The sequence below is a fragment of the Varanus komodoensis genome, unplaced genomic scaffold (assembly GCF_004798865.1).
Source record: "Varanus komodoensis strain SLA01 unplaced genomic scaffold, ASM479886v1 scaffold16, whole genome shotgun sequence".
NCBI lineage: Eukaryota > Metazoa > Chordata > Lepidosauria > Squamata > Varanidae > Varanus > Varanus komodoensis.
In genome coordinates this window covers 4,598,898-4,623,167 of record NW_025335468.1, presented here as the reverse complement: position 1 = coordinate 4,623,167, position 24,270 = coordinate 4,598,898, and the positions used below count along the sequence as shown (strand labels likewise).

Here is a 24,270-nt window from a genome sequence, read left to right as displayed (position 1 = left end):
GATGATCCTAGTAAGACTCGCTCCCATGCCAGCTTTCTGCGAAAGGAAATCAGTTACACAGATGCAAACGAGGCTCATCTAGCCCTTCTACCAGTTGCTTGCTTAGTCCTGGTGGCTGGGGAGGAACAGGAAGTGGGGGGGGGTCATGTGCTACAGAGTCTGGCTTTAAGCAGAGGACTCATTTGACATATTTCCATCTTTTTTCCTTTAATTCCATGTGGAAAGGCGTGGGCCATGTTCAGCAACAAATACAATGAAGATTTGCAGAACCCAGCCAAATGGAAACTCAACTTCCGTTGTGCCATGATGAGTACAAAGAGATTTGAAGAAGTCAAGTTGAATAACCCTAACTATCATGTGTACAGAATTATTTCCCCCAAATCCAGTACTGCAGCACCTGCTAACTATCCTGCCAATACAAGTAAGGACAGAGGGGATGCTGGGTTTGGGTTTGTAGGAGTTATTTCATGGCCTGTTTCAATAGAGCAGAAAAAAGTGTAGTTTTTCCCTGTTGAACAGTGAGAAGGAAGTCTAGCATTTTAAAAGGCTAGCCTTTAAAAACTGCACACTCTGACATGCATTCCCATTGTCCAAAGCTAACTCTGCAAAGAATTCTTTGTTAATTGAGGGCAACGGATCAATGGCAGCAGTGGTGGATCTCTTGCATCCACTGTGGGCAGGCAAAATAAATCACCTTCAGCTGCGTCCTGCCCAGGACAACTGGTAGTTCATATCTGCAGGAAGAGGCTCTGCATAAATGCATGCGGGTGGGGCCTTTCTCCTAAAAGTCCCTCTGGGCACACATCTGTCTATACAAAAGCCTCGTTCATGTGGGTTGCAAACGCCCAGTTTGAAGGGCATAGCTAGCACTCATTTTGTGGGAAGGACTTGTGAGAGGGATGTTAAAGCAATGGCCAGGTTCACAGAACATGCCACATCTCCTAAGCGTTGCACTCATTTCAGGTCCTGTGTCATGAAGTGACACAAGCAGCACATTGTGCGCTGCAGCTTGACCAGATGCTACCTCTAGAGCTGACCAAGAATGAAGAATGAACCGGCCACTTCTGTAGATATCCAGGTGCCACTTAGAGTGTAAAGAAGGCCAAACTGAAGTGCCTGTTGACAAACCAATTGTTGCTCTAATGCGACAGGCCTTTGAGACTCGAGCAACCAGATCACAAAACAAACAACAAGCCTTACATCTCTAAAACTCGCAATCCTTTAATATGAGGCTGGTCGGCGGGGGGGGGGGGGGGGTCAGCAGAATCCGGCCAGCAAAAGGCTCAGTGCAGCTTATGTTAAACATCTAAAACTAGCGTGGATAGACTTTGATGTGATACTCCCAAATGTAGTTTTTCATAACCAGGAGGTGAGTCTGCACCTTTCCTGATTAGATCTTCACCTAGACATACTGTTTGTTTCCTTTTCTGTTGAAGGCAATTTGAGTGATCCCGAAGATGATCTGCATATCAGCCCGAACAGTGAGGCTGCTCCTGCTCTGTCCCAGCCCACACCTTCAGGCCAGGTACAAGGCTCACAGGGCATGATTGCGAACAGCTACAGAACAGTTCAAACTTCCAGAACATTGGGATTGGTTGATGTTTCATATATTACCTTGAAAGGTGTAGTTGATCTAACAAACACCAGTCCAGAGACTTGTAGTAAAACACATTAGTAAACATTCAAAAGACATATCAATATAAAGATTATTTGGTGTCTTGTGGCTCAAGAGAGCATGAGGCTAATGGGCAGCTTTTAAAGAAATCTAATAAATAAGAGTAAGTTCTTTTACTCTAGAAAGGGAGGTTGGAAGCACTATCTTGGATGCATTCCTGAAGAACTGACCAAGGCAGCTATCTCGATGGCAGAGATTGCCCATGAGAACTTGGCAACTAGCTGGCCAGACAAGCTTCCTGGCCAGGTGCTACTCCAAGGGCAGATCAAAAGGTAGAGTGAGTTGACCCCATTTGATGTCCTCCAGATGTGTTGGCTTCAACTCCAGTTCCCAACCAGTGTGGCCATTCTGCTGGGTATGATGGTAGTTGAGCAGCAATGCATCTAAAGAGTACCAGCTTGGAATGTGCTGGGTTAGAGTAATTACAATGCTTCCTGGATGAATGAGAACTGCCTCTGATTAATTGTTTAAACCACCCAGAATTTCCAGTCCATGGACCTGCTGGATAGGAATTCTGGAAGTCACTGTCCAAATGCTTCTAAAGGGTGCCAGGTTGGGGAAGGGGTTCTTTTAAACATACACAAATGTTTGAACCTAAAAAATTGAAATAAAGAGGTCATCCAACAGCTTCAAGGAACAGGTGCACATTTATGCTGTTTCAATAGAAGTGCAGTGTATCAAAATGGTACATGGAACATGCATGTGCAAATGCTTCATGAAATTCATTTTCTCATAACATTCTGGGCCAGAGCTCTTTGGCAACTCAAGGAAAGTGGGAATGGTATTGTACACTCATGTGACAGTAGATGGGCCAGGTGTGTGTGTCTCTAGGTTTCCTTGCCAGAATACCTATTAACTTGGTAAAATGGCAAATCTACATAAAGAGGCATATGGGGTTTCATATTCCATTGACTGCTGTCAGAGAATTGTCAAAAGAGGCCAAAGCTGAAGAATCTTTACTTGTGAAAGGGGGTGGTGAGTAGATCCATCCCTTTTGTAGTGAAATCCTGTATTTTTTTTTTTTTTTAGAACCTTTACCTCTTTCACTCTTTCCTCAGATTCTATAGATTTGCATAGTGGAAAAGGGTGAACTTATCCCATTTATAAGGGTGCAGAGTCTGACTGTCAAAATGATTTTTTGACATGGACATACTGCAGTGGGGAGAAGGGGAAAATGCATGGTGAGCCCAAATCTGTGTGCACTGAGTTGTTCCATAAATAACACACACTGTGACCATTCCATGCCCCAAAAGTTGATCATAGAAAAAGGTTGATAACCTACAACTGTTCTCTGTAAAATATGCTGAAAACAGCATCTAACTAACTTTATGCATGACATCTCCTCCATGTGTGACCAAGCTTTCTATTTGTCTTGTTCACAGCAAGAAATTCATACTGCTTTTAAAGCTTTGTCATTAGAAAATCAAGTCCAAGGTAAGCTGGCAAAACTTGTGAGTGCTCATTGCTCTTGTTTATTGTTAAAAATACCAATTAGAACATCCTGGAAGCTTGGGACATCTTTCTACAGGAGCAATCCTCTTCTCCTGGTTGTAGCAGCAGAAGGTTGGAGTGGTGCGTCCAAATGTGCCAACAGTTCTGCCATCACTGCTGTGGGAGGGGGCAGGTTCAGCTGTATCTCCCCAGGAGGAGGCCCAGCCAAACACAATGGCCACACGTGCCACACTGGCCAGGGCAGGGGGCAAGCTGATGCCTGCCACACATGCCCGCTCAAGTCCCGAAGGGGACTTGGGAAGGTGGCCCAGGTCAGGCCCCAGTGCTGTGGCTGTCTGCCGCCTCCTGCCTCTTTTCAGTCCTGCTCTGAACTTGAGACGGAGGCTGTGTACTGGATTTATAATAATTGCAAGCCCTAGCTTGTCTCTATAAAGTTGTTAACTTTGGTTTGAATTTTGTTAACAAATATTGTTTTTTGCCACCTGCTTACCTAGTTGACCAGTTGTTGGTTTTTGGGTTGGGTTGCATTTCCTTTCTGGGAATTTCTTAATTCAATGTATGCTGCTTAGTTTGAGAAAGGAAATCTGTTTAAATAACACTCAAGTGCTTGAAAGATGATTTTTCTCTGCTGTCAAAGACTTAGTGCACAGTCCTATGTATGTTCAGATGGGGAAAGTCCAAGAACTCCCAGCTGATAATTGGTATTGTGCCTAAGGTTCACAGTGGACTTACTGGTGCTTGGGGCAAAAATAATCTATTCTTCTGAAACACCAGATTGCAAGGCAGGAAAAGATGAGTTATGACCAATAGATTAGAATAAGAGGCCTTAATTTTTTGCCTAAGGCAAAGGTTGTCAGACATTAGGGTTGCGGCTTCAGGTGTTACCAAACCTATAAAATTCATTCAACATCCTTTCAACTTACAATCAGGTTGCTGAATCCTTTCTTTTGAGTCATACTGGAACAGTCCTCTTATATTTCTATACCACTGAATAGCTGATGCTCTTCTGAGGAACTCTCTTCTACTTGTTAGATGCAAACTCTCATCAGGATGCAGAGAATGTCAGGATGCAGAGAATGTATTCAGCCAAGAATGCTTTCAAAATTAGGGCTTCATTCCCAAACATCACCAGCTATGTTGTGGATCTCTGTGCTTCCATGTGGGCCTTGTAAGCGTGTTTTGTGGGATGGGCTTGCGGAGTTCCTGCATTCAAGACACATTCTGGGGCAGACATTGTCACGCACATCCCATCCCCAGTTTCATCATGGTCAATACTTGGAAACTGACTCTAAAACTGGCAAAAATGAAGAGAATATTAAAAGGGGGCTACACTTCTAATGTAGCACCATGCAAAGGCCACCCCCAAGCTTGGTAGATTTCTTTCATCCAAATGCGCCACTGATCATGCCTGTTTGCTTTCAATGTTTTCCTTGGTGCTTGTTGTACCTAACACCCTGTGACTTGGTGCAGTTTGTAAAGGGCAGTGGAGCATCTGTGTGTAGTTTGGTGCACAGCTGGCCTGCTGCATTTCATACAGACATTTTTGTTTGGAATGAGGAAAGGCGGCCTCTGCAGTGGAGTCAGTGGTCTCGAGAGTCAGTCCTGATGCACATATTTGTGTGCCGCAGGGTCAGATGGGAGTTCAGCAGGAGACCTTAACCAACACAGTGAGGATATACTCCAGTGGGTTCTGCAGCAAGCCAACCTGACTGAGACATTCTCATGGGCTAATGCTCCGGTTGCTCATCCTCCAGGTAGGTCTAGCAATTTGACGATGTCTTTCCATGCCAGTCCCTTGGTCTCTGCTTTCCAAAGGGTTGGCAGTATGGCCAAGAGTTACCTTTTCCTGTGCATGACTTTGTTTTTCCTCCTTGTGCAATACACCAGGGGCAGTTGCATATGAACAAGGCAGTGTCTATGCGATCCCTCATGTCAACCAAAATGGTTGCCTATCTCTAGGCAATGGAGTGGTGAATGAACCAGGAGCAAGTAATGGCTATGAGAAAACCACCGGGTGGCTGGCTGCAAGCATACCAACTTCCCAGCCAACTGTCACTCTGCCACTGCAACCTGCTCAGCAGATCTCTCCTGTCACAAATCAAATTAACCATGTGGGTGAGTAATGTGTGTCTGAACGTTTTGCATGTGGCAAGACATGCCAAAAAGGAGCGTGCAGAGTTTTGGTGTGCGAGGTTCAACTGTAGTAAGTGTTGAAAAGGAAGGTCTCCATTTAATTCCTCAAAAGTGTATACAATAAACTATCTTGATTTTTTTTACTTAAAATAGAGCAGTATATGCTTAAGGAAGATGGTGGGTTGGATTGAAACTAGGTCATCTTTTATCTACAACCATGGGACTTAATTAGCTACTGACAAAATACCAAATGGGCAAGTGAAACCTCAGAGCCTGATTCGAGCAGTAAAGAGAAGCTGGTGATTAACTAATGTGAGGTGTGTGAATATGTTTTCTAATGCTGAATGATTGGATGTTTAGCTCGCCATAGGATTGGGCGTGCAGCCAATGAATCAGAAAAAGGGAGGTGTCTACAGGAGGATATTTCACGGCTCACCCAGAGTAACTAGTGCAGCCTCATCCTAAGTGGGTGTCCTCCGTATGTGCTGGAATGCAAATCCATTATGTCATGGTCATGGTGGGTAGGGATGGTGGTAGCTGGTGCCCAGCACAGCTTGAGGAGCACCAGCTTAGGAGAGGCTGGCTAAATGGATAACTATTTTTTGCAGCTACAAGCATGAGAATATCCAAGCCTTTTCTGTTCTATATTAACAGAAGCCCTCTATAAAGATCACTGCTTTACTGAAAACTTGATCATGAATGAAGAACCTCTGGGTAATGGAATGATGAACCATGCAACAGTGAATGACTTTCAGCCAGCAAGCCAGCAAATTATGATGGAACCAAACCTCTTTGGATCCCCAGTAGAACAACCCCCTGTCAATACTGCTCCAGCACAGAATGGTGCAGGTTTGTAAGATGCATCTCCAGGTTCAGCTCTGTGGGCTGCAAGGGATAAAGAAGTATTTGTATTTCCTGACTTGCTGGAGTGGGTGTGAGGGAGCCTATGCCATTCCTCAGTATTCAGTACTCAGCAAGGAGTACTCACTGTCTGCCTTAAAAGCCCCAATGACAGAATTTTATTTTTATTATTATTTTTATTTAGAAAATTTCTATGCCGCCCCATTTGCCAAAGCCTCGGGGCGACTCACAAATATATCAATTAAAATATTATACAATAAAAATATAAAACAAGTTAACAATATAAAGTAAGTCGCCCTGGCCAAAGAATAAAATAAATAATATTAACAGTTAAAATGACGTTTGAATAAAAAGGTCTTCGTCTGGCGCCGAAAAACAAATAACGACGGCGCCAGGCGGACCTCTCTGGGGAGCGCATTCCATAACATAGATGTTAGAATGAACACAGTGTTGTGAAGTGCACTTGGTAACCCTGTCTCAGAACAGCTGTGAGTATAATGTGGGGAGGGGGCAGTGGGAGAAATTAAATATGTCTCACCCTGAGTTCCTTGGAGAAAGAATAAGCAAAGCATATGTAGCAAAATGCATACAATGCCAAAATCCACATTAGGGTCATGCATCTCTCAGGCCAAATTGGAGGTCACCCTCCAAAAGTGCAAGCTTTTGAGACCTTCCAATCTCTTCATCTGGTGAGATGTTTCAAAAAGCAGGAGGGGCGGGGAAGGGCTCGTGCACGTCTCGAACCCCATCTATCTTACCCCTTTCCCCCATTCACTGTTTTGCAATGCTTTACTTCCTCGGGGAAACTTCAATGTCTCCTTATTTCTGGAGGTGACATTTGAGCTGGCCTCATAAATATAATGCACTAAGACAGATTTGATTTTTGTTTTTCTTAAGCCCAATGCAGCTGCATTTTTTGTAAATAGCACTGTCACTTTAAGGGGGTGTATAGAGAAGTGTCTTGTGTGGGGTGGGGCATGATGATGGGAAACGGCTTCACTGGTAATTTGCTCCACTTGCTGTGGAGAGACTCTTCTTGAGGAACGGTTTTGAGCTGAGCGTACAAGCACAACGGGCTGCTTGTTTGTGCATGTCGTCTCTGAGCATCCAAAGACTGAGCTGGAAATTTCCCCTATTGCAAATTAGAATTTGAAGGAGTCCATTCTTATCATGGGTTCTTTGGTTCTGGACTGTGCTGCTGTTCCATCTCTGCCATTTCCAATTCACTGGTGTCCACCTGGGGCCAAGAACAGTTTCTTCGTGGCTTGGCTGCTGTGACCCTCACTTTGTTGAGACAAAAGCACCTCTCAGCCATCTTAAAATTTTTATCTTGGCTACTAACTGCAGGGTGTGGCTACTCACGTCCTGTGGAAGCTGCTGGATTTGCATCTCTTTGGCCAGGGTGCTTCAAAATCAGGGCTCCACAACGGGTGGTTCTTTCTCTTGTCACATGAACCATCCCGTATTTAAGGCCCATGTAGCAATGTGTTCAGCTTTGTCCAGTGTGGCTTCCAAAGTGCTTTATAAAATTTCTCTTGCTGTTTATGCTTGAAAGCTTGCTTTTCTTAGCCCTGTTGCTGAGAATGTAACTTCCTCTGTTTTGGGTATCATGGTTCTGTGAATGCTCTGTTCCAATAACTATTTTTCTCTGTGTTTATGTAAATGCTTCTTTGTAAGTGCCTAGTCAGCTTGCAGCCTTTAACAGCTATGGAGGAAGTGAGCATTTCCCACTAGATTAAGCCCAACCCTTGTCTCTTGCGGCAGGAACAAACCCTCTCAACCTAGATGTCTTCATCTACTACCGAGGGAAGCTGCTGTACGAAACAGTAGTGGACACAAGCAGCTGCCTGCTCACCTACAACAACCACTACAACTATAGTGCTTTTGATAACCTGAGGATAATACAGTTTCCAAGCCTGGAGGTCCTGCCTGATCAGAAGCAGGTTCAGCACACCTTGACTATTCTGCAGGTGGCAGGTCTGTTGCTGTATCAGAAGAATGAGAAACTGTGTGCCAAGCGCCTAGGCAAATGCAAGGTCTTCTGGGCCTTCTCCAAGCAGCTGGACAACATAGCTGAGCCTCCTCCAACTAGGATGTTGCCACGGGAGGAAGATGTGGAGATCTTCAACTATGGAAAGTTCTGCCAAGGTGATTGTCTAGAAAGATGGTACTGCTTCTCTGGCAGGGAAGTGTCCCCCTGAGGTTTTCCAGGGGGAAGCGCTCTCTTTCCTCCAACCATTGTAGGTGTTTGAGTTTCCTCCAACCATAAGAGGTGGATTGTTTTTTCCCCTGGCTTTTGTGCAGTGTTGTCTCCATTCTGAAAGATTGAGACACTTCTCTTAAGACTTAAGTTACTAGAGTGACAGCTTTGAGCTAAAGTATCCAAATATTTTAGTCCCACCCCTTTTCCTTTTGGCTGGCCATCATTGGCCCTCAAGTGTTCATCCAAAATGGAATTTGGCCCTTGGACTGCACCCCCTACTGTGAGGGCACTAAACTATTTTGAGCTTATTTTTCACAGCGGTTTGCTTTAAAAAAAATTACATTGTGAAGTGCCTTTTATCTCTCTTTGTAACGCTGATTGCAGTATGCCTTTATCTGGAAAGAAAGTGTCAGGCCAGAAGGCTTTGAAACTTGGACACCTGTCCAAACATCCCCAAAGTCTGTAGCTGTGCCAGATGGTCTGTAACCGGGCCATCAAAGGCCGCTCCTGGGGCTTTAACATTATAATTAGTTTTTAAAAATAGTTACGTGGTTGGGCCATTAGACACACTCCAGTAACTTCTTCATACTAAGTGGGATGACATTCATTTTCATCTAATCCAGCTTTTGTAGACTCACTGCTTGCTTAGCCTCCATTTGATTGGGAGGTCAAAATGGGTGAAACAGAAGAATCTGGTATTAGTTGCAGTATCTATTGCTTGGATAATTTCTACATCTCTCCACCTTTTAATGAAGAAAACAAAGGTTCTAGTCCATAAAGTATCAGTGTGTCAGAGCTGACAGATGTGATGCTGGAACATGCTGAGCTGAAGCTGCCTCTTGCAGTCTTTACACTAGCAAAGCGTTGTAAAATATGAAGAATAAACTGAAATGCGTAATTCATACAGGTGTATATAAGACTCTTGGTTCCATGTGCTGGGGGAAGACATGGCTCTGGTTGTAGCTCCTTGTATTACTCCCTTCTTGCCCTGATAAGTGAGAATTTGTATAGGACTAACCCTAATAATGCTGCTTAGTCTGGACCTGATGCCGTGTAACAGCTAAAAGTTGCGTTTAGGTCCTCCTGAAATCAGTGGGACAAGTTGGTCATAAGACAAGTACTGATGATTTCAGTAAGAATGAGTGCACCTAACTTAGCCTGGATCCAAGCCATAGTGCTTTGAAGAGTAAAAAGCAGCTGACATTATTTCAGTAGTTAGTCTTTACAGCAACCCTTGAAGTGTTGTTGTAGTGCAGGCATGAGGACTGAGGCTCAACTGGGTTTCCTCAGGCCATCTGCTGCATTCTGTGGCTGGCATGAATATCCTGGCTTGGGGAGTTTGCTTTGTTTAGCCTCCTTCGTTGCTGACACAGCTGGACTAGCAAGCACCGTATGGACTCTAAGATGTTGCTTGACAGGCTTTGATATGGAGGCCCTCGTGTGAGAAATTTAAGCCCCGTGTGTTGTAGTGATTGCAAATGGGCACAAACCAGGTTAAGAGCTTGTTAATGTTGGACAGTTGCTTGTGCCAACTATCCCCTTCCAGTGGCGTTTTCACACATGATGCTTCAGTCTGCTTGTGCTTATAGTGCAAATATATGTGAAGCTGTACTGGCTAGAATGTATGTGCTGTTATGTGTCGGCCTTCACACACAAGAGGAGGAGCCTGGAAGAGGGGCAAATGGCATTTTAGTGATGCATGAGAAAACACCTTTTGATTTGCCCTTCTTTTTGGTTTTTATGGACACACAATGGCTTACAGAACCTTTCTTTTGAACAGAACTGAAAGAGTTCCATGACAGTCTCAGGCATTCATCGCCAGACTACACCATCTACCTGTGTTTTGGTCAATGTTTTTCTGCTGCAAAACCCAAGGAATCAAGGCTAATTCTGGTGAAGGTGAGCATAGAGGATCAACTTAAGTTGGGGTGGGACCCAGATGATTCAACCTACAGTTCCAAGCAGCCCTAGCCACCATATAAGAAATGATGGTAAACCTTTGGGGGAAGCGCAGGGTGCCCACTTCTCTCTTGATACGCCAAGTCCTTTCACCCGGGCAGAAGTACTTGCTGGTCTGTTTGTGCCAGCAGAATCTGTTGGTGAAATGAAAGGCCATTTCACCAACTACCATTGCTGGTGAGGTTGGAACACTGGACTAGGGAGTAGAAGACCCTACACAGATGACTTTGAGCCCGTCACAAACTCTCAGCCTAACTTCCCTCATAGGGTGGTCTATGGGCTAACGATGGAGAAAAAGAGGCCATGTAAGCCTCCTTGGTTTCCTTGCAGGAGGGAAAAAGGAAGATTTAATCTTTTAACAAGATTAAAAATGTGGTAGGAAATTGGGCTTGCTGCCAAGTATCTACTCAAGAGCAAGCCACAGCCAAATTTGGCTCATGGTAAGATTCACCGGCATGATGCCCACTTTGCAAAAATCTTGCTGTTGAGTCCAAAGTGAGATTGGTTCGCAAAAAGACTACTTTGACTTTATCTTTGACTTTCTGAAAGAACTGTAGCCAGCCCCGTCTCTTTCCCAAACATCCTTGCTTTGATGATGGATGTGATGCACATATATTTTGGTGGGTGTGTTCAGGGACTGTGTGTGTGATCTATATCTGTAAGTAGATAAATTTAACTGGCTCCTGTCTCTCTTTCAGTTGGTGCCAAAGCTGTGTAAACACTGGCATGAATGCGTGCAAAGAGAAGGAGTTTCATCCTTGGACAGTGAAAACATGAGCTTAGAAATCTCAAACAGCCTATATGATATGATGGACTATCTAAATAACATCCTTATGCAGATGGAGGAAGCAGCTTGAGCACCATGTTCCCTGTCAACAGCTCAAGTGGTTGGACTCTGTGTTTTGCGCAGCAGCAGGTGGGGTGGCTTTTCCCTGGCTGCTTGCTTGAGGGGACTGTAATTAAAAACTGCTCTGTCAGGTCTGGGCATAAAGGCAGCCTAAGTCACGTGTGCTGACCAACTACGGGCAATGTAAGGTGTGAACTGCAAGTTGTTACACCACATGATGAAGGTAGGAAATGGTAACCTCAAGTAGAATAGTCTTGTTTTATGCATTTGGCAGATTCCCATAGTCTACATACCATGAATTCCACTTGGAAATTGAAATTTTTGGGATGCTGTCCCTTCTCCTTGCAGGTTAGTCTGACTTCTCAGATCTTTCAAGGACAAAGTTGCCTAATTTGTTCGGGTGTTGCATAGAGTGGGTGAAGCCAGGAGTCTGTCTCCCTGCTTTGGACCCCTGAAGACCTTGATTCTGTTACCTCCAGTTGACAGGCCCAAGTTCCATTATGTCACAGGTGTGCCATCTATGGGGCCACAGTTCCCATCAATCCTGACATTGGTCATGTAGCTTGGAGCTTATGGAAGTTGGAATCCAACACCATCTGGAAAGTCAGGTTTGCCAAGCCTGAACTTCAGTTGCATAAAAGGAAGCAAGCAAGCCATTGTTCTTCGGAAGCAGAGTTCTTTGCCCACGACGAATTCTTTTCCTGCCAGGGGACTTCTGGCATGCTCAAAGTTATGACAGTTCTTCAAGTCTTTTATGCTGATCTCTTCCCCCAACCAAGGGATTTGAGTGGCTTCTGTTGTCATTTTTCCTCTTCAAAATGTTCTTTCTCTCCTCCTTCCCCTTGGCACCTTGTGAAAAGTGCACAACCTACGCAGGCTTTCTATGTAGGTTGCACAAATGTTTTTCCTTTCTGTAATACAGCAGTTGTGGTGTCCAGGGCCATCTGTTGAGCTACTTCGGGCCTGCAGTTGGCAAGAACCAGTCATGGGCCTACATGGCCTTGACTTCTACACAGAGGCCAAAGGGATGGAAGTGGTTTTAGCCTCTGTACCTGAAGGCTGGCACTATTATGTTCTTGTCATTGGTACTAGTTCAGGTATATTTGCCACTAGTTCAGGTGACAAGGTGTCAGGCTTCTGGGCCTGGAGCCTTTGCCAAGGAAAGCAAGGCAGTCAGGAGGTTGTGCTCTCGGCACTAGTGCAGTGCATGACTTGAGGTGTTCCCAGCCATCTTCACAGTCTGGATGAAATATAAACTCCAGCGAAGGGCCTGCCAGCATCCCTGGGCAAAACGCCCCTCAGGAAGCTCCCTGGGTATCATAGTGGCTTCACTGCCTTGTGGACTGCAACAATCAGATAAAGTTAGCAAATGCATCGAATTCCGTCAGGTCAGAAAGAGGCAACTTGTGGCCCCTCAATGTTCAGCAGCCACAACCAGCAGTCAGGGTTGATGGGAAGTGTAGGCCAAAGTATCTGGTGGGCCATAAATTAGCCACCCCTTGCCCTGAGTAGAAGCCATGCCAGTTTGTCCCAGTACAAGGGGCACAGCCTGTCAGATGGAGGCCAGCACAGCTTCTCCTCAGAAGGGCATGAGAAAGCATTGAGGCTGTAGCTGGTTCCTTATTTTTGAGGAAAGCTCCATCCATGGGGGGGGGGAGTTACTCCCTATTTGGTGTGTTTTGGACTGTGGCCTTATTTGTTAAAGTGCCGCAAAGTAAAATGGGTTTTCTAGCAATTTTTTCCAATGCATATTAGGTTAATTTTCATAAGGTCTTGTGCACTGGGCTTTTTTCTGTTTGCATTAGAAAGCCACTCAACAGATGATTCAGATGTTTCCAGTAGGGGCACAAGATCCAAAGCCAGCATTTTCTGTCAGGTAGAGATCCCAGGGGCTATAAACCTGCATTATGTAGAAGCCAAAATCAACAGTATATTTTGTCTGTTTTCTGCATAAAAATGCATCAGAGGCTATAGCCAAGTCCCTTTCTTCCCTCTTTTCCCAATACCCAGAGGCTGCCTTAGAAAGCCACACAAGAGGACAGGAGCCGAAAGTTCAAAACTAAATTTTGGTGGCATCCCCCGCCCGCACACCAAATTTGGTATGCTAGGGTTGCTTAATAATTCTTACAAATAGGCTGTATTCTGGTTCTGTATGGCCTGATTTCACTTTGGGGATGCTAAGCACCTATTTTACAAAAGTACGTTTTTGATACTAACTTTTCAGGGAATGGGCTGAAGGCCTCTGATACACCTCAACTGCTGAAGCCTTGAGCAGTGCCTGCCTATGGGATTGCCTGGGAATCTTTGTAAGCTGCGCCAGGTCCCTTTCTTGAAAATCCTCAAGGTGCAGAAGAAAACAGAGGCAGGCTTTATATTTGAAGTTAATCTCCAAACTTGGTGCATTCCCAGGCTCTCCATGCAGTCTGCTTGAGACTGCAAAGCAAGGCAGCTCATTAAATTCATTCTACCTGATCCTGGATAGGAGTCTAACTTAGTCCTGCTTCACTTTTGGAACTGAAAGTGCACATATGCACATATCATGCATCTGGGGTCTGTGCTGGATGCAGCAATTCATTCAGACACAGCAAGGCTCTCCTGGATCAGGATTACAGACAACAGAAATGAAGGGATTATAAAGCTTTTTTCATTCTTAAGCTTAGACTTCTACTCCAGGAAGTGGCATATGAGAACACTAATGACGGAACAGTGCTCCAAACCACAGCAGCAAACCATATAGTTTAACACAAGACTCTTGAAGTATTTAGTTCAAGAGTGGGAGGGGGAGCAGGGGGGAGTAAGCAGAGCACTTTATTGTATTCACTGAATGGAGGGGGAGAACATACTAATAAACTCAGGCACAACTGCTCCATTTCTCACGACTAATATTTTCTTTGCAGGCAGAGGTAAGAGTTGTAGTCAGTGGAATACTACTCAGTAGGTGTATTTAAGCTTTCAAGGACAAAAGTGTACAGTATGAAAAGGACAGAACAGAAAGGGCAGGGTAGTACTTGGAAGGAGTCCAATTGAATTTATGACCCTTCCCACAGGAAGTGTGCTGTTTCATCAGCTGTGTCCCCTTTACCGTGCAGTTCCATGAATTTGCTAAATTCATAAACCATCCATAAGAATGTTACTTGTATAACCAGCACCCATGGGGATTGGTAGATGCTGGATGGATGTAGTTTCTTGTTGCTTGAGAGTTACTATTAAAACTGGGCCTAACTAATACCATACCCCATGCTATACCATACCATGATCTCTGTATTGAGTTGATATTAGTATTGAAATACAGTACTTAAAAGTAAATTAAAACAAAGACAAACCATGAATTTAGGGTTATGTGCAAACCTGGTCTAAAAGGTTTTTTTTTAGGGTGCAATAGTATGGGCTCCTGACCCCACCTAGGATCTTCAGAGACCTTGCACCAACCTTTTGCCTCACACCCCCTCACAGCCAGTGTGGAGAGAACCACACTAGTTTTTTTCTCCAGGAGCACATGTACCTTGGAAAAGGTAAAAGGACATGCAGGGGGAAGGAATGAGGCTGGGGCCTCTACATATGCCAATTCACAGTGCAGGACACATTCCTCCCTCCCTGGTACTTTAAGTGCTAAGAACGGTTATACAGATAACTTGCGTGGGACAAGGAACAGGGGCAGCAGCAAAGATTGCCTCACCTTGCTAAGCTATTGGATGCATGTAAGCATTGGACTGAGCCCTTGGTCACACTGGTGCTCATGAAACAGCGCATTTCCTGTAGGGAAGGTCATGAATTCAGTTGGATTGCTTACAACTGCTTCTGTCTGCTTCCTGTTTCTAAAGCTTGCTGGAATAGCTAGATTGTTTTGTACATATATTTATTTTAGAGTCTTTCTACTAGCCCTGGTTCACAAAAAACTATCCAACGGGTTTTTGTTTTTCTAGAATATTTTCTGCTAAGCAGGAATGTCTGAAAAACTTGTTTCTATTTGAATATTGCCCTGCTGTCTTACAGTCCTGAAACACACCATTAGCGCATTACTTCTGTATGTGGTTTCCCTTTGGGCCTACACATTTCCTTTAACAGTATACATTCTGTATAGCAACGCGCATTTAACATTAACACAAATCTCTTCTGGTCTTTGGAATGTATAGGGCAGGGAGATCACTGAATAATACATGCACTTATAGCTGTATAAATTAAAAGGCATTCCACAATGTGTAAAGTTTTTTTATTTGGACACTGTAAATATGAAAGTATAGCTTGGACTTAACATCTGAACTGTTCAGCATGTATACACACAAGTCTTCAGAAATTATTCTGGCTGGTGACTTGTCATGTGGGGCTATTATCATTCGTCCATAACATTCTACAACAAAATATGAGAGAATAAAAGTTACCATTTTATTAAGAAATCAGATGGATTTAAAACTGTAGATTTGCTGGATGTCATTTGCAGATTAGATTTCAGTGCTAATTCATCTGCCAAAACTCTTCAGGACAAAGCCATTTAGAAACTGGGTGGAAGCAGAAGTCAGCCTCTCTATTGCTCTAAGTGAGGTAAGGCCGAATGCAGCCTTCAGCCAACTGATGCTTGCGTTTGCCATGATTTATTTCTTGGCTTCAGGATGGAAGGGGTGACTAGGGCCAGGCTGATCCCTATTTGGCTGAACCGGAAATTGCCCCAGTTCTCTACAATCTATATACAATGCTGGCTTAACAAGTGGTTTTAAAAAGGCCCTTTAATGTGCAGATTCAGCCTTTTAGACCCAGATTGCCATCACAGATATTTTGCTGAAATGGTGAATCCTCAGCTTGCCTCTGAGTACTAGTTGCAATTCTTGGTACAAATGTTATTCTCTGTCTCCACCTAATCCAGGCAATGGCCATAGGAAAGTTAGGCCTGCCTTAGGCCTCACTCAGAACTAGCACAGCAAGAACTTACTTGTTTGTAGTCCTACCTTACCCTAAATTAGGTTCTGAGGATGATTGTTTATGTTATCTCAGGGGTGCGGCTGCCAGCAGCAGTAGCTTTTGGCAGTGACTAGCAGAAGCTCTACTAGCTGTGTTGCAGGCAAAACCTTGGAGTAGGCTAGCACAGCTGGGTCACTATTGGCGGTACACATTTATTCCAAAGGGACTTAGCAAGGGAAGCTTTTCCTGGACTGAGACCACTATGCAGAGTGTTCCCATTGTGTGGCAAGTCTTTCAGAGTAATACTGACATTCACAGAGTTGGTGTGAAGGGTGCCATCCAAGAAGGCAGCAGCCAGATTGGGTAGAAGCATTTCTAGTCCTTTTGCTGCGGTTGATCAAAGGAAAAATTCCCCTCAGCCAAAATGACTGTCCCATACAGTCCCAAGAGCAATAAATGGAACACAAACCTGTCTCTCCACATGCACGGTACTGGACCCAAAGGCAGCATTCCCATAGCTGGTGATGTAATACTGTGCAGGAGCCTGAAGGACGTTTGGTTCACTTGGGACTGAAATAACAATGGCAACAATGCACAGTTATCAGACCAGTTAATACACATCCAAGCTGCCCTCTCCTCAACCTCCCCTCACTTTATTCTCTTGCTCTCAGGTTTGGTAGTGCAATATCCAATTAATATCCTGCAAACAAGAGCAGCAAATAATCAAAGGGACAACACTGCAGTCACATGCAGAGCATTAAAATGGTATCCTTGAAACAGTAACAAGTGCTTGTAGGATCAAGCAGAAATAGAAGCAGGGCTATTAGGTATGCAAAGAGAGCCAAAAGAACCAGTGATCCCCATTTTCACTTCCCAATGCATACTTTATCCCGTCCAACACTTGGGTGGATCTTCCATCTCAGAACAGATGTAACTTTGTTTAAAGCCAATGAAATCAAGAAACTTGACAGGCAACAAATCTAAACACAAGCATGGATAAGGACTGGCAGTAAAAAATAGAGAGTTTTTTTTTTTTTTGCCCTTATTTCAGGCATCTATCTTTCCAAGGCAACTCATGGCATGATCAATGAACAAACATGCATTAGGAAATAAAAACATTAACATATTTCATCTTTAAAGACAATGCATTATGAATGGCCTCACCTTTTGGGAATAGCAGCTCCGTTTTAAACTGATGGGCACAAATTCCACAAGTTTTTATTTCTTCTTTGGTCCTTTTTTGGGGGAAAAGGGAGTAAAACAAAACATGGCACAGCATCACTAAAGATTGAAAATATGTTTCTGTAATCCTTTGGTTTACAGCTGGGTCACTTGTAGGCTGAAGCATTTGGACGGCTACAGCTCTCATCAGCACGGCCCATGGGGACAGATGATAGAAGCTGTAGGCCAAAATATCTTGGGAGCCTCGCTTAACTTGACAAATTTGAAAAGAACTAGAATGCTAGAAGAGCAGAAACCTGGTCAAATCTCTGTCAACACTACCATGCTGTTGGAAAAGGAGTGGAAGCTCCCATTTAAACAATGATCCAACATCCTTTCTGACTGTTGCCACTGCAGGGAAGGCAGAAATTCATAAGAAATGCTGCACAGGAGTCCTAATCACTCATACCTCTTCAGTTTTGGGATGGGAGTGGGAAGAAGGTGTGAATCACCAGCCAGCCATGAAGCACACTGCCTGGGACAGTTCACTATTTTTCAACCTAGACTACCTTAGAAGTTACTATGAAGATAAAATGAGAATCAGACAGAAAAATTAAATCGTGGTAACTAGTTCAGCTTATTTATATATTGTGCAAATTACAGTTCCTGGGTTTAGCGGGATGATTCAGAACTGTTTATTCCCAGAAGGAAAGAATCAGACTAATACCAATCAGACAGCAGATGAGAGGAGATGATGGTCTGATGAGGACCATTTTCATTAAATTTGCATCATCTTTGTATGGGAAGATTCTAAAGTGAAATGAAATGGTCCCACCTGGCCTATTAGATTTTTTTGAAATTGACTTCAGAGGCTATAGATCAGTCCTGCCAGTTAAGATAAAAGGGACCCTTAAGCAATGTCAGAATTTTGTTGGAGATGTAGATCAATAGCCTTTGTATGCTATGCCAAGTGCTAGTGCAGTTGTCCCATGCTGAAATGTCACGCTGAAGGAACTGGCTTGTTTCACTGCTGAAATGGCAGGAGGTGGTCTGCTTTAAGGAGGGACAAGGGAATGAGATATACACACACTGTGCTTTTGTCATCCACATCTGGCCAGACAAATTCTGCAGGACATCCAGCTGTCCGGCAAGGTGCCTTCACACAAAGATGGAGGCCAGGCCACTCCTCCAACAGTTTATTGTTGATTGAGATTATTGTCATGATGAAGTCCCACACTAACTGGAATCCTGTAATAGGCAACAGAGAGAGGAAATGGAGGTTTGCAGAGGTCTAGATCAGACTTCCCAAACCTGCTGCCATCCAGATGCATCAGCCCCAAATTTCTAGAATCCACCTACCACCTGTGGGTCTGAAGTGAGCAGGAAGTAGGTCTCCAGGTGTTCTGAACTTCAGCTCACAGGATTCCTGACCATTGGCCATGCTGACTAGGGCTCACAGGAACTGGCCCACAATTTCTAGAGGGCAGCAGGTTGCTGGAGGTTGATTTAATGCAAGAAGTTTTTTGGAGGGCCACTTTTGATGAGAGTTTGGCCATTGCAAATGAATGGATGGCTTCCAAAACCTCCCACTTCCCTGTCAAAAGCTCTTTTTAAAGGAACTCAGAGTTTGGACATCTAGCAATCCAAGCTGTTAAACCTCCTTTCCCTAGAACAAGAGGCAGAGAGTGCACATTTGCACTTTTCTGTGCACCTGGAATCATGGAACAAAGTGCAAGATGTGCACCATGATAGGACTAAAGGTGAGAGGAGAGAGAAATAAAGAGCTTGCTGTGAAGGGGGTACCAGAAAAAAAGTTCTTTCTATAACAGATGATCCCTTGTGCCTTTGATTTCCCTTGACAGTTCACATTTCCACCTTCCACCAAAGAGGGGAAGATGCATTTGGAGTGTCTACTGGACAATGTCCCTGGACACTGCCCCAGCCAAGGCTTCAAATCCCCCCAGTTGTACAACTGTGCCTAAATATTTTTAGAAGACATAAACATAACTTTTTGTGCAGAAGGTATTGCACAAACAAATAATATATAAGGCTGGGCAGCCAGCCTCTCCAAGGCATCACCAGGCCACTTTGAAGGAATCGGCTGTACCTGACACAACAGGATTGTGAGATTTTGTGTTCTCCACCCACCATACTGCAAAAAGAGAGGGTTAAAAAAAGCCACAGCAGGCCCCAAACTGCTTGTAATTTCAGCAGGGAGCCAGTACCAGCCACCCTCGGGTGCCGCTTGGTCACTTGGGGGACAGTTAGCAGTGGCAGTCACTCGGGTGTCCCAAGGCATGAGCAGCAATGGATTTTTGCCCTTCTTGTCCTGGGGCCCCGCAGCTTGCTGCCTGAGTCCAGGTGACAGGTCAATTCCTTGTACTTACAAGGACCCCCGCAGCAGTGCATAGGTTGTGGGGATGGCTTGTTGCCACGAACCAGCCCCCCTGGGGAAATCAGTCTGGGTTCACAGGACATATTGCTATCCCAAATGGGTTGCTGTGTGGTGCAAGCCCAAACTCCCCTGGCTTTCAGAAGGAGTGATTTGGTTAGCAGCACACAGAACTCTGGGAAAAATGTAGTACTCCATTTCTAATACTCTGTGGAGCACGACAATAACTGGGCTCTCACAAGCAGGGAAAGAAAAGAAGGTATGGTTAGTTTTCCTGCCTGCCCCTGCACACTGGTCACATGCCACCTCATTTCCATAAATAACACACAGGCTGTGGGTTGCTGTGTTGTCTGAAGGTGGGCAGCAGGGACGGCTTCCGAACTTGCCTCCAACCCATGGCTCGTTTAGGGTGCTTTGCTGTGCCCAGGGGTGGGGGAGTTATGGAAATAGGGCAGTGCATGAGCAGCATGTGTGTGCAAGGCAAGCAAAGAAATCACTGTGGCGTCTTCTCCTTTTGATGGGCTTGAAGGCCTTCCTTTTCCACAGTGCCCTTAACTGAGACTATACATGGCTTGCATATTCTGAACAGCCTTTTCCTGTATTGCTTACATTTCTGTTTCAAATTTCTTATATCTGTGGCACCGGGTCATGCTGCTTTTGTAGGTCACTTTGTGAAGTCACAGCCCAAAAAGGCAGCTAAACGTATTTTAAACTAAATCAAGCAACGAATAAATAAATACCTTGTCTCTCTGTTGGTTTCCTGCATCTGAGTTCAAGATAGCTGTATCCTTTTTGTTTGTTTGCTTTGATCAGTAAAGGTTTGCCACTGCATATGAGCAGACATACTGCTTTTGCAACCCAGTAGGTTGAGAAAAAGGAGCAAGCTTTTACCAAGAGCCTAGAAAGAGAAAGGAAAATCAGCCTTCAGATCCATCTTGGTATGAGGTTTGGACAATACAACTACTTCTGTCTTTTTCTACTGTTACTATTTCTGTCTAAGACAACCTGCTTGCAAACTTCAGCAAGGGGCGGCATAGAAATGTTATAATAATAATAATAATAATAATAATAATAATAATAATAATAAACTTCATCGATCCATCATGGGACTGAAGAGTCCCTAATTTTGCAGGTTCTGAATGATCATACCCCCACATACAAAATCCTCTGTCTCATTTCCCAAGGCACAAATACATGGACCTCCTACACACAGAGAGAACACAAGTCAGCACCTCTTGCAGGCATGTAAGTCTAGTATCTACAGGGAGCAGCAGTTGCACATGCATGAGCCGGGTGGTATGGTACAGTCCCATGTGCCTTACGACCCCCATGTGCCTGTTTGATTGCATGGCAGGGGTAGGCAAATTGCAGCCTTCCAGCTGTTTTGGCCTACAATCATCCCTCAGCATGAGAAATGTCAGCCAAGGCTGAGGCAAACTGCAGGTCAAAACACCTGGAAGGCCAGGCAGCAGCCACCTCCATTATACAGGAATCCATTATGCTGGTTGGCTTATTGCAGCACAAGATCACTGCTTAAGGCACAAGTGCAAAGTCTCAGGTGTGGGGGCCAAATCTGACCCAGTCACATTCTCCAGGGCTGCCCTGACCCCACTCCCTTTCCCCCCAGCCACTGGTCAGTGGGTTGTTTCCCAGATTTTGCAGGTTGTTTTAAACCCCATTCTAAAAGGATGAAATGCCACTCCTAAGGCTTAGACTACTGCCAGTACGTGCTTCATGGTAACATATGCTGGTATATCTTTGTATTTTGGCCCAGCCCCTTTTGCCTTTGGCTCCACCCCCCAGGAATGCTGCCCCCAAGAACTTCTCAAGGATAGAATTTGGCCCTCTGGTTGCAATTGGTTCTATACCCCCAGCTCAAGCAAATCCGGCCATTTTCACGACTGTAACCCCAATTTAAAAGATCATTGCAAGAGCAGAAATCAGCCACAGATCACCTTTTATGGCTTTCATGCTATCAGTCAGTTGCACTTCATACCTTTGGAAAAAGCCTTCTGGGATCTCAGGAGAAAAGTACAGGCGGACATGAATGTCCTCCATGTGATCTCCTCCCCAAGTTGCTGAAACTTCCTCAGACCAGTTGAGATAAGTGGGAAATAAGTAGTGCGTATCCTCCTGGCTGTGCATAGTATCCCATGACTGCCCAGGTACAAATTCTCTGGCTTTGGGATTTAGTCCCTTTGCATTTCGGACTTCCAGGCAGATCTCAAAGTGCTCCAGCAAGCTGAAGAGCTTCCCCTTCTGGGATCTGCTGCCCACCATTTCCTCAAAGATGTCCCCCATGCCCTCCAAGTAGAGCTGGTGCTTGAGCAAAGCCCGCATGGCTTTCAGGCAAAGTGTGGCCTTCGATTTGAAGGTCCACACCCAGGTGGCTCGGTCTCGGATGGTGGCATGTTCCCCTATCAAGATGTCCACCGAGATGCTCTCCAGTTGCTGCGTCAGACCATACCGGACAAGAGTCTAGAAAAGCAGCGGCACAAAAACACCTTCGTAAGCACAGCAAACAGGTTCACAGTTTTCCTGTAGTGGAGGGGTTACCCGAAGTAGACTAGGATCTACTTGAAATCTCTGGCTGGTTTGCAGTAGATCAGCAAGGATTCTTGATTTCTGACTTATTACAAAAGCAGCAGCAGCAACAACAAAATGCCTCCCTCCACCTCAAGAAGGCTTAAAGGAAAAGCAGGAGCGCATTTCTGCATAAAATGACCATGAGTACCACAGTGGCATGAAAAAGAAATCCAGGTTGTTTCTTATTTCTTGCCTTCTTCTTTTGCACTTATGTAATTCAATGTTCAATAAGAAAAGTAGAAGTCTGAAATCTATCCTAGAGTTTAAGCCAGAAATCTACCCCAAAAGACTGCTGCCTTTTAACAAGCACAGGATGAAGCTAGTAGGCTCAAGCAGAGATGAAACAGGGACAGGGACCTCTAAAACAGCTTCTCCACCTTAGTAGCTGATGTGTGTATGTAGATGAAGCAGCACCCAACACTCCTCTAAGCCTTTCTGCAGCATGAGCTGCTACCTCATGGTGAGTTTCTAAATGATTATTTCTGGAGTTCTGGCGCAGTGGGGCTCTGCAGAATTAGCATGCCATGGAAGAGCATATGCCTGTGAGAAAATCTGTTTTCTACTATCTATTCATCACCTTGGTTTTCTGCAGCTCATGCAGCATTATCAGATGCATCAGGAAAAAGCTGCCTGTCTCATTTTGACAGCAGCTTCATGCCACCCCATATGGTGCTGGAATGCAATCAGGATGCAAAGGTGCCAGGAGAAGGAACCAGATGTCTGTGCTCAGCTCCAGAAGCCAGCTGAGTGGTCTCCTGTCGTGGAGGTAGGGAACCTGTGCCTCTCCAGATGTTGGGCTCAGCTCCTGGCAGCCCCAAGTAGCTTGGCCAACAGTGAGGAAGGAAGGGAACTGTAATTCAGCAACATCAGGAGGGCCACAGATTCTGCAGCCCCTGCACTCTGCAGCCTGCAGTGCGGGAGGGTGGGCCATTTCAAGGATACCCAGCCTGGAATGCAAGTGATCAAGGCTGACAAAGGCCTTTGATGACTCCCCAACTCAGGCTCAAGTGCAGCCTTGCTAGTGGCAAGAAGCTGCACTGAAGTTCCATTCAACTGCAAAGATGATCGGACCAAACTTCCCTCCTCTTGCTAAGGGCAGGATACTGGGTTGTATCTGTTGCTGGCTTTGTGCCACTGGAAAACCCTTGATTTCCACCCATCTCTCCTGTCCGGCACAGCCTTCCACAGCAACTCCCACTCTGTGCAGGAGACCCCAATTCTCAAGAGCAGCTTTTCAGCCAGCAGCACTGAGGTGAAAATTGGGTACTTTCTTTCCATTAGTGCAGGAGTGGGGTATCTCTGATCCTCCTGATGCTGTTGGGCACCAGCAACTATCAGCCCCAACTGGGAGGGTCAGGGAGGACCTTTGAGACCAGCAACATCTGGGAGAGAGTCCCCATCTTTCCACCAGGGCCAAGCTGTCACTGTGTGAGCTCCATTCCTGAAATTCATTTCCTTTACATTTTTTAAAGAAACGTAATGGAAAAAATAATGCAAGGAAGCCAGTCAATAAAATGCCCCTTCCCCTTCTGAAAGGCAATTAAGAAACTATTCCTCCTTGATCCCGTCACAGCTGATAAGGAAGCAATACATCAAGCTATGGGAGCTTTTCTTGAATGCTGTTGAAAGCCTTCACTTAACGGAGCTTACTCGTCAGGAAACATGACGGGGGAATTTTGGCAATGGCTGAATACCATACTGCAATACACACATATGCATTTTCCGCGGCCCTTACACTTTAACTGCACTTCCAAAGACACTGTGGAAGAGGGCTGTAAGTGTAGAAGTCTGCCAGGAGAGTTGGCACTTACTTTGAATATGGTTATCAGAATGGCTGGACGTAGAAACACGGTGTTCTCCAGCTGGCTGACTGAGTCATACCACACGATTAGTCCAATCCGGTGAAGGTACCTCAGGATGTCCTGTAGAAGTTCTCTGTCCAAGTGGATCAAGTGATCTTGGCAGGAAAGTTCTCTGTGTAAGTGACTGAGATCCATCATGCCTAAAAGATCAGAACAAGATCTGTTGATGGCAATTGCTTTAGATGCTCCTCAACGGTTGGACTCAGCATCCTTTCTAAGAATGCATTCTGTACTACATGGCATGAC

At 44.9% G+C, this 24,270-nt stretch overlaps 2 protein-coding genes across 5 annotated transcripts in view; one reads left to right on the top strand and one right to left on the bottom strand.

Annotated features, from left to right (window-relative positions):
- IRF7 (interferon regulatory factor 7) overlaps window positions 1-15,527 on the top strand; it is a 23,632-nt gene extending 8,105 nt beyond the window's left edge. For 3 of the 4 annotated variants that reach the window (XM_044425891.1, XM_044425894.1, XM_044425892.1), the window contains 9 exons: window positions 226-421; window positions 1,437-1,525; window positions 3,058-3,109; window positions 4,756-4,881; window positions 5,015-5,242; window positions 5,915-6,109; window positions 7,883-8,269; window positions 10,105-10,223; window positions 10,982-15,527. In XM_044425891.1, the coding sequence (XP_044281826.1) occupies window positions 226-421; window positions 1,437-1,525; window positions 3,058-3,109; window positions 4,756-4,881; window positions 5,015-5,242; window positions 5,915-6,109; window positions 7,883-8,269; window positions 10,105-10,223; window positions 10,982-11,140 (1,551 nt within the window). In that variant the 3' untranslated portion in view covers window positions 11,141-15,527. The remainder of the gene's footprint in view (window positions 1-225; window positions 422-1,436; window positions 1,526-3,057; window positions 3,110-4,755; window positions 4,882-5,014; window positions 5,243-5,914; window positions 6,110-7,882; window positions 8,270-10,104; window positions 10,224-10,981) is intronic. The other variant, XM_044425895.1, reaches the window with a different exon arrangement.
- LOC123021262 lies at window positions 15,325-24,270 on the bottom strand. Its single transcript, XM_044425896.1, has 7 exons — window positions 23,974-24,270; window positions 21,573-22,054; window positions 20,317-20,474; window positions 18,273-18,432; window positions 17,188-17,258; window positions 16,493-16,593; window positions 15,325-15,478 (listed from the first exon to the last, which is right to left on the bottom strand). The coding sequence occupies exons 1-7, from the start codon at window positions 24,160-24,162 to the stop codon at window positions 15,461-15,463; spliced, it is 1,179 nt and encodes a 392-aa protein (XP_044281831.1). The 5' UTR covers window positions 24,163-24,270; the 3' UTR covers window positions 15,325-15,460.

What these genes read in the sequence shown, in the direction of transcription:
- LOC123021262 (XM_044425896.1), bottom strand. Translation starts at nt 24,162, where the DNA reads ATGATGGATCTCAGTCACTTACACAGAGAACTTTCCTGCCAAGATCAC. An exon ending in GAAACCAACAGAGAGACAAG is followed by an intron (nt 18,433 to 20,316) that starts GTATTTATTTAT and finishes TGCCTATTACAG; the next exon opens with GATTCCAGTTAGTGTGGGAC. An exon ending in GGAGCTGCTATTCCCAAAAG is followed by an intron (nt 16,594 to 17,187) that starts GTGAGGCCATTC and finishes TTGTTATTTCAG; the next exon opens with TCCCAAGTGAACCAAACGTC.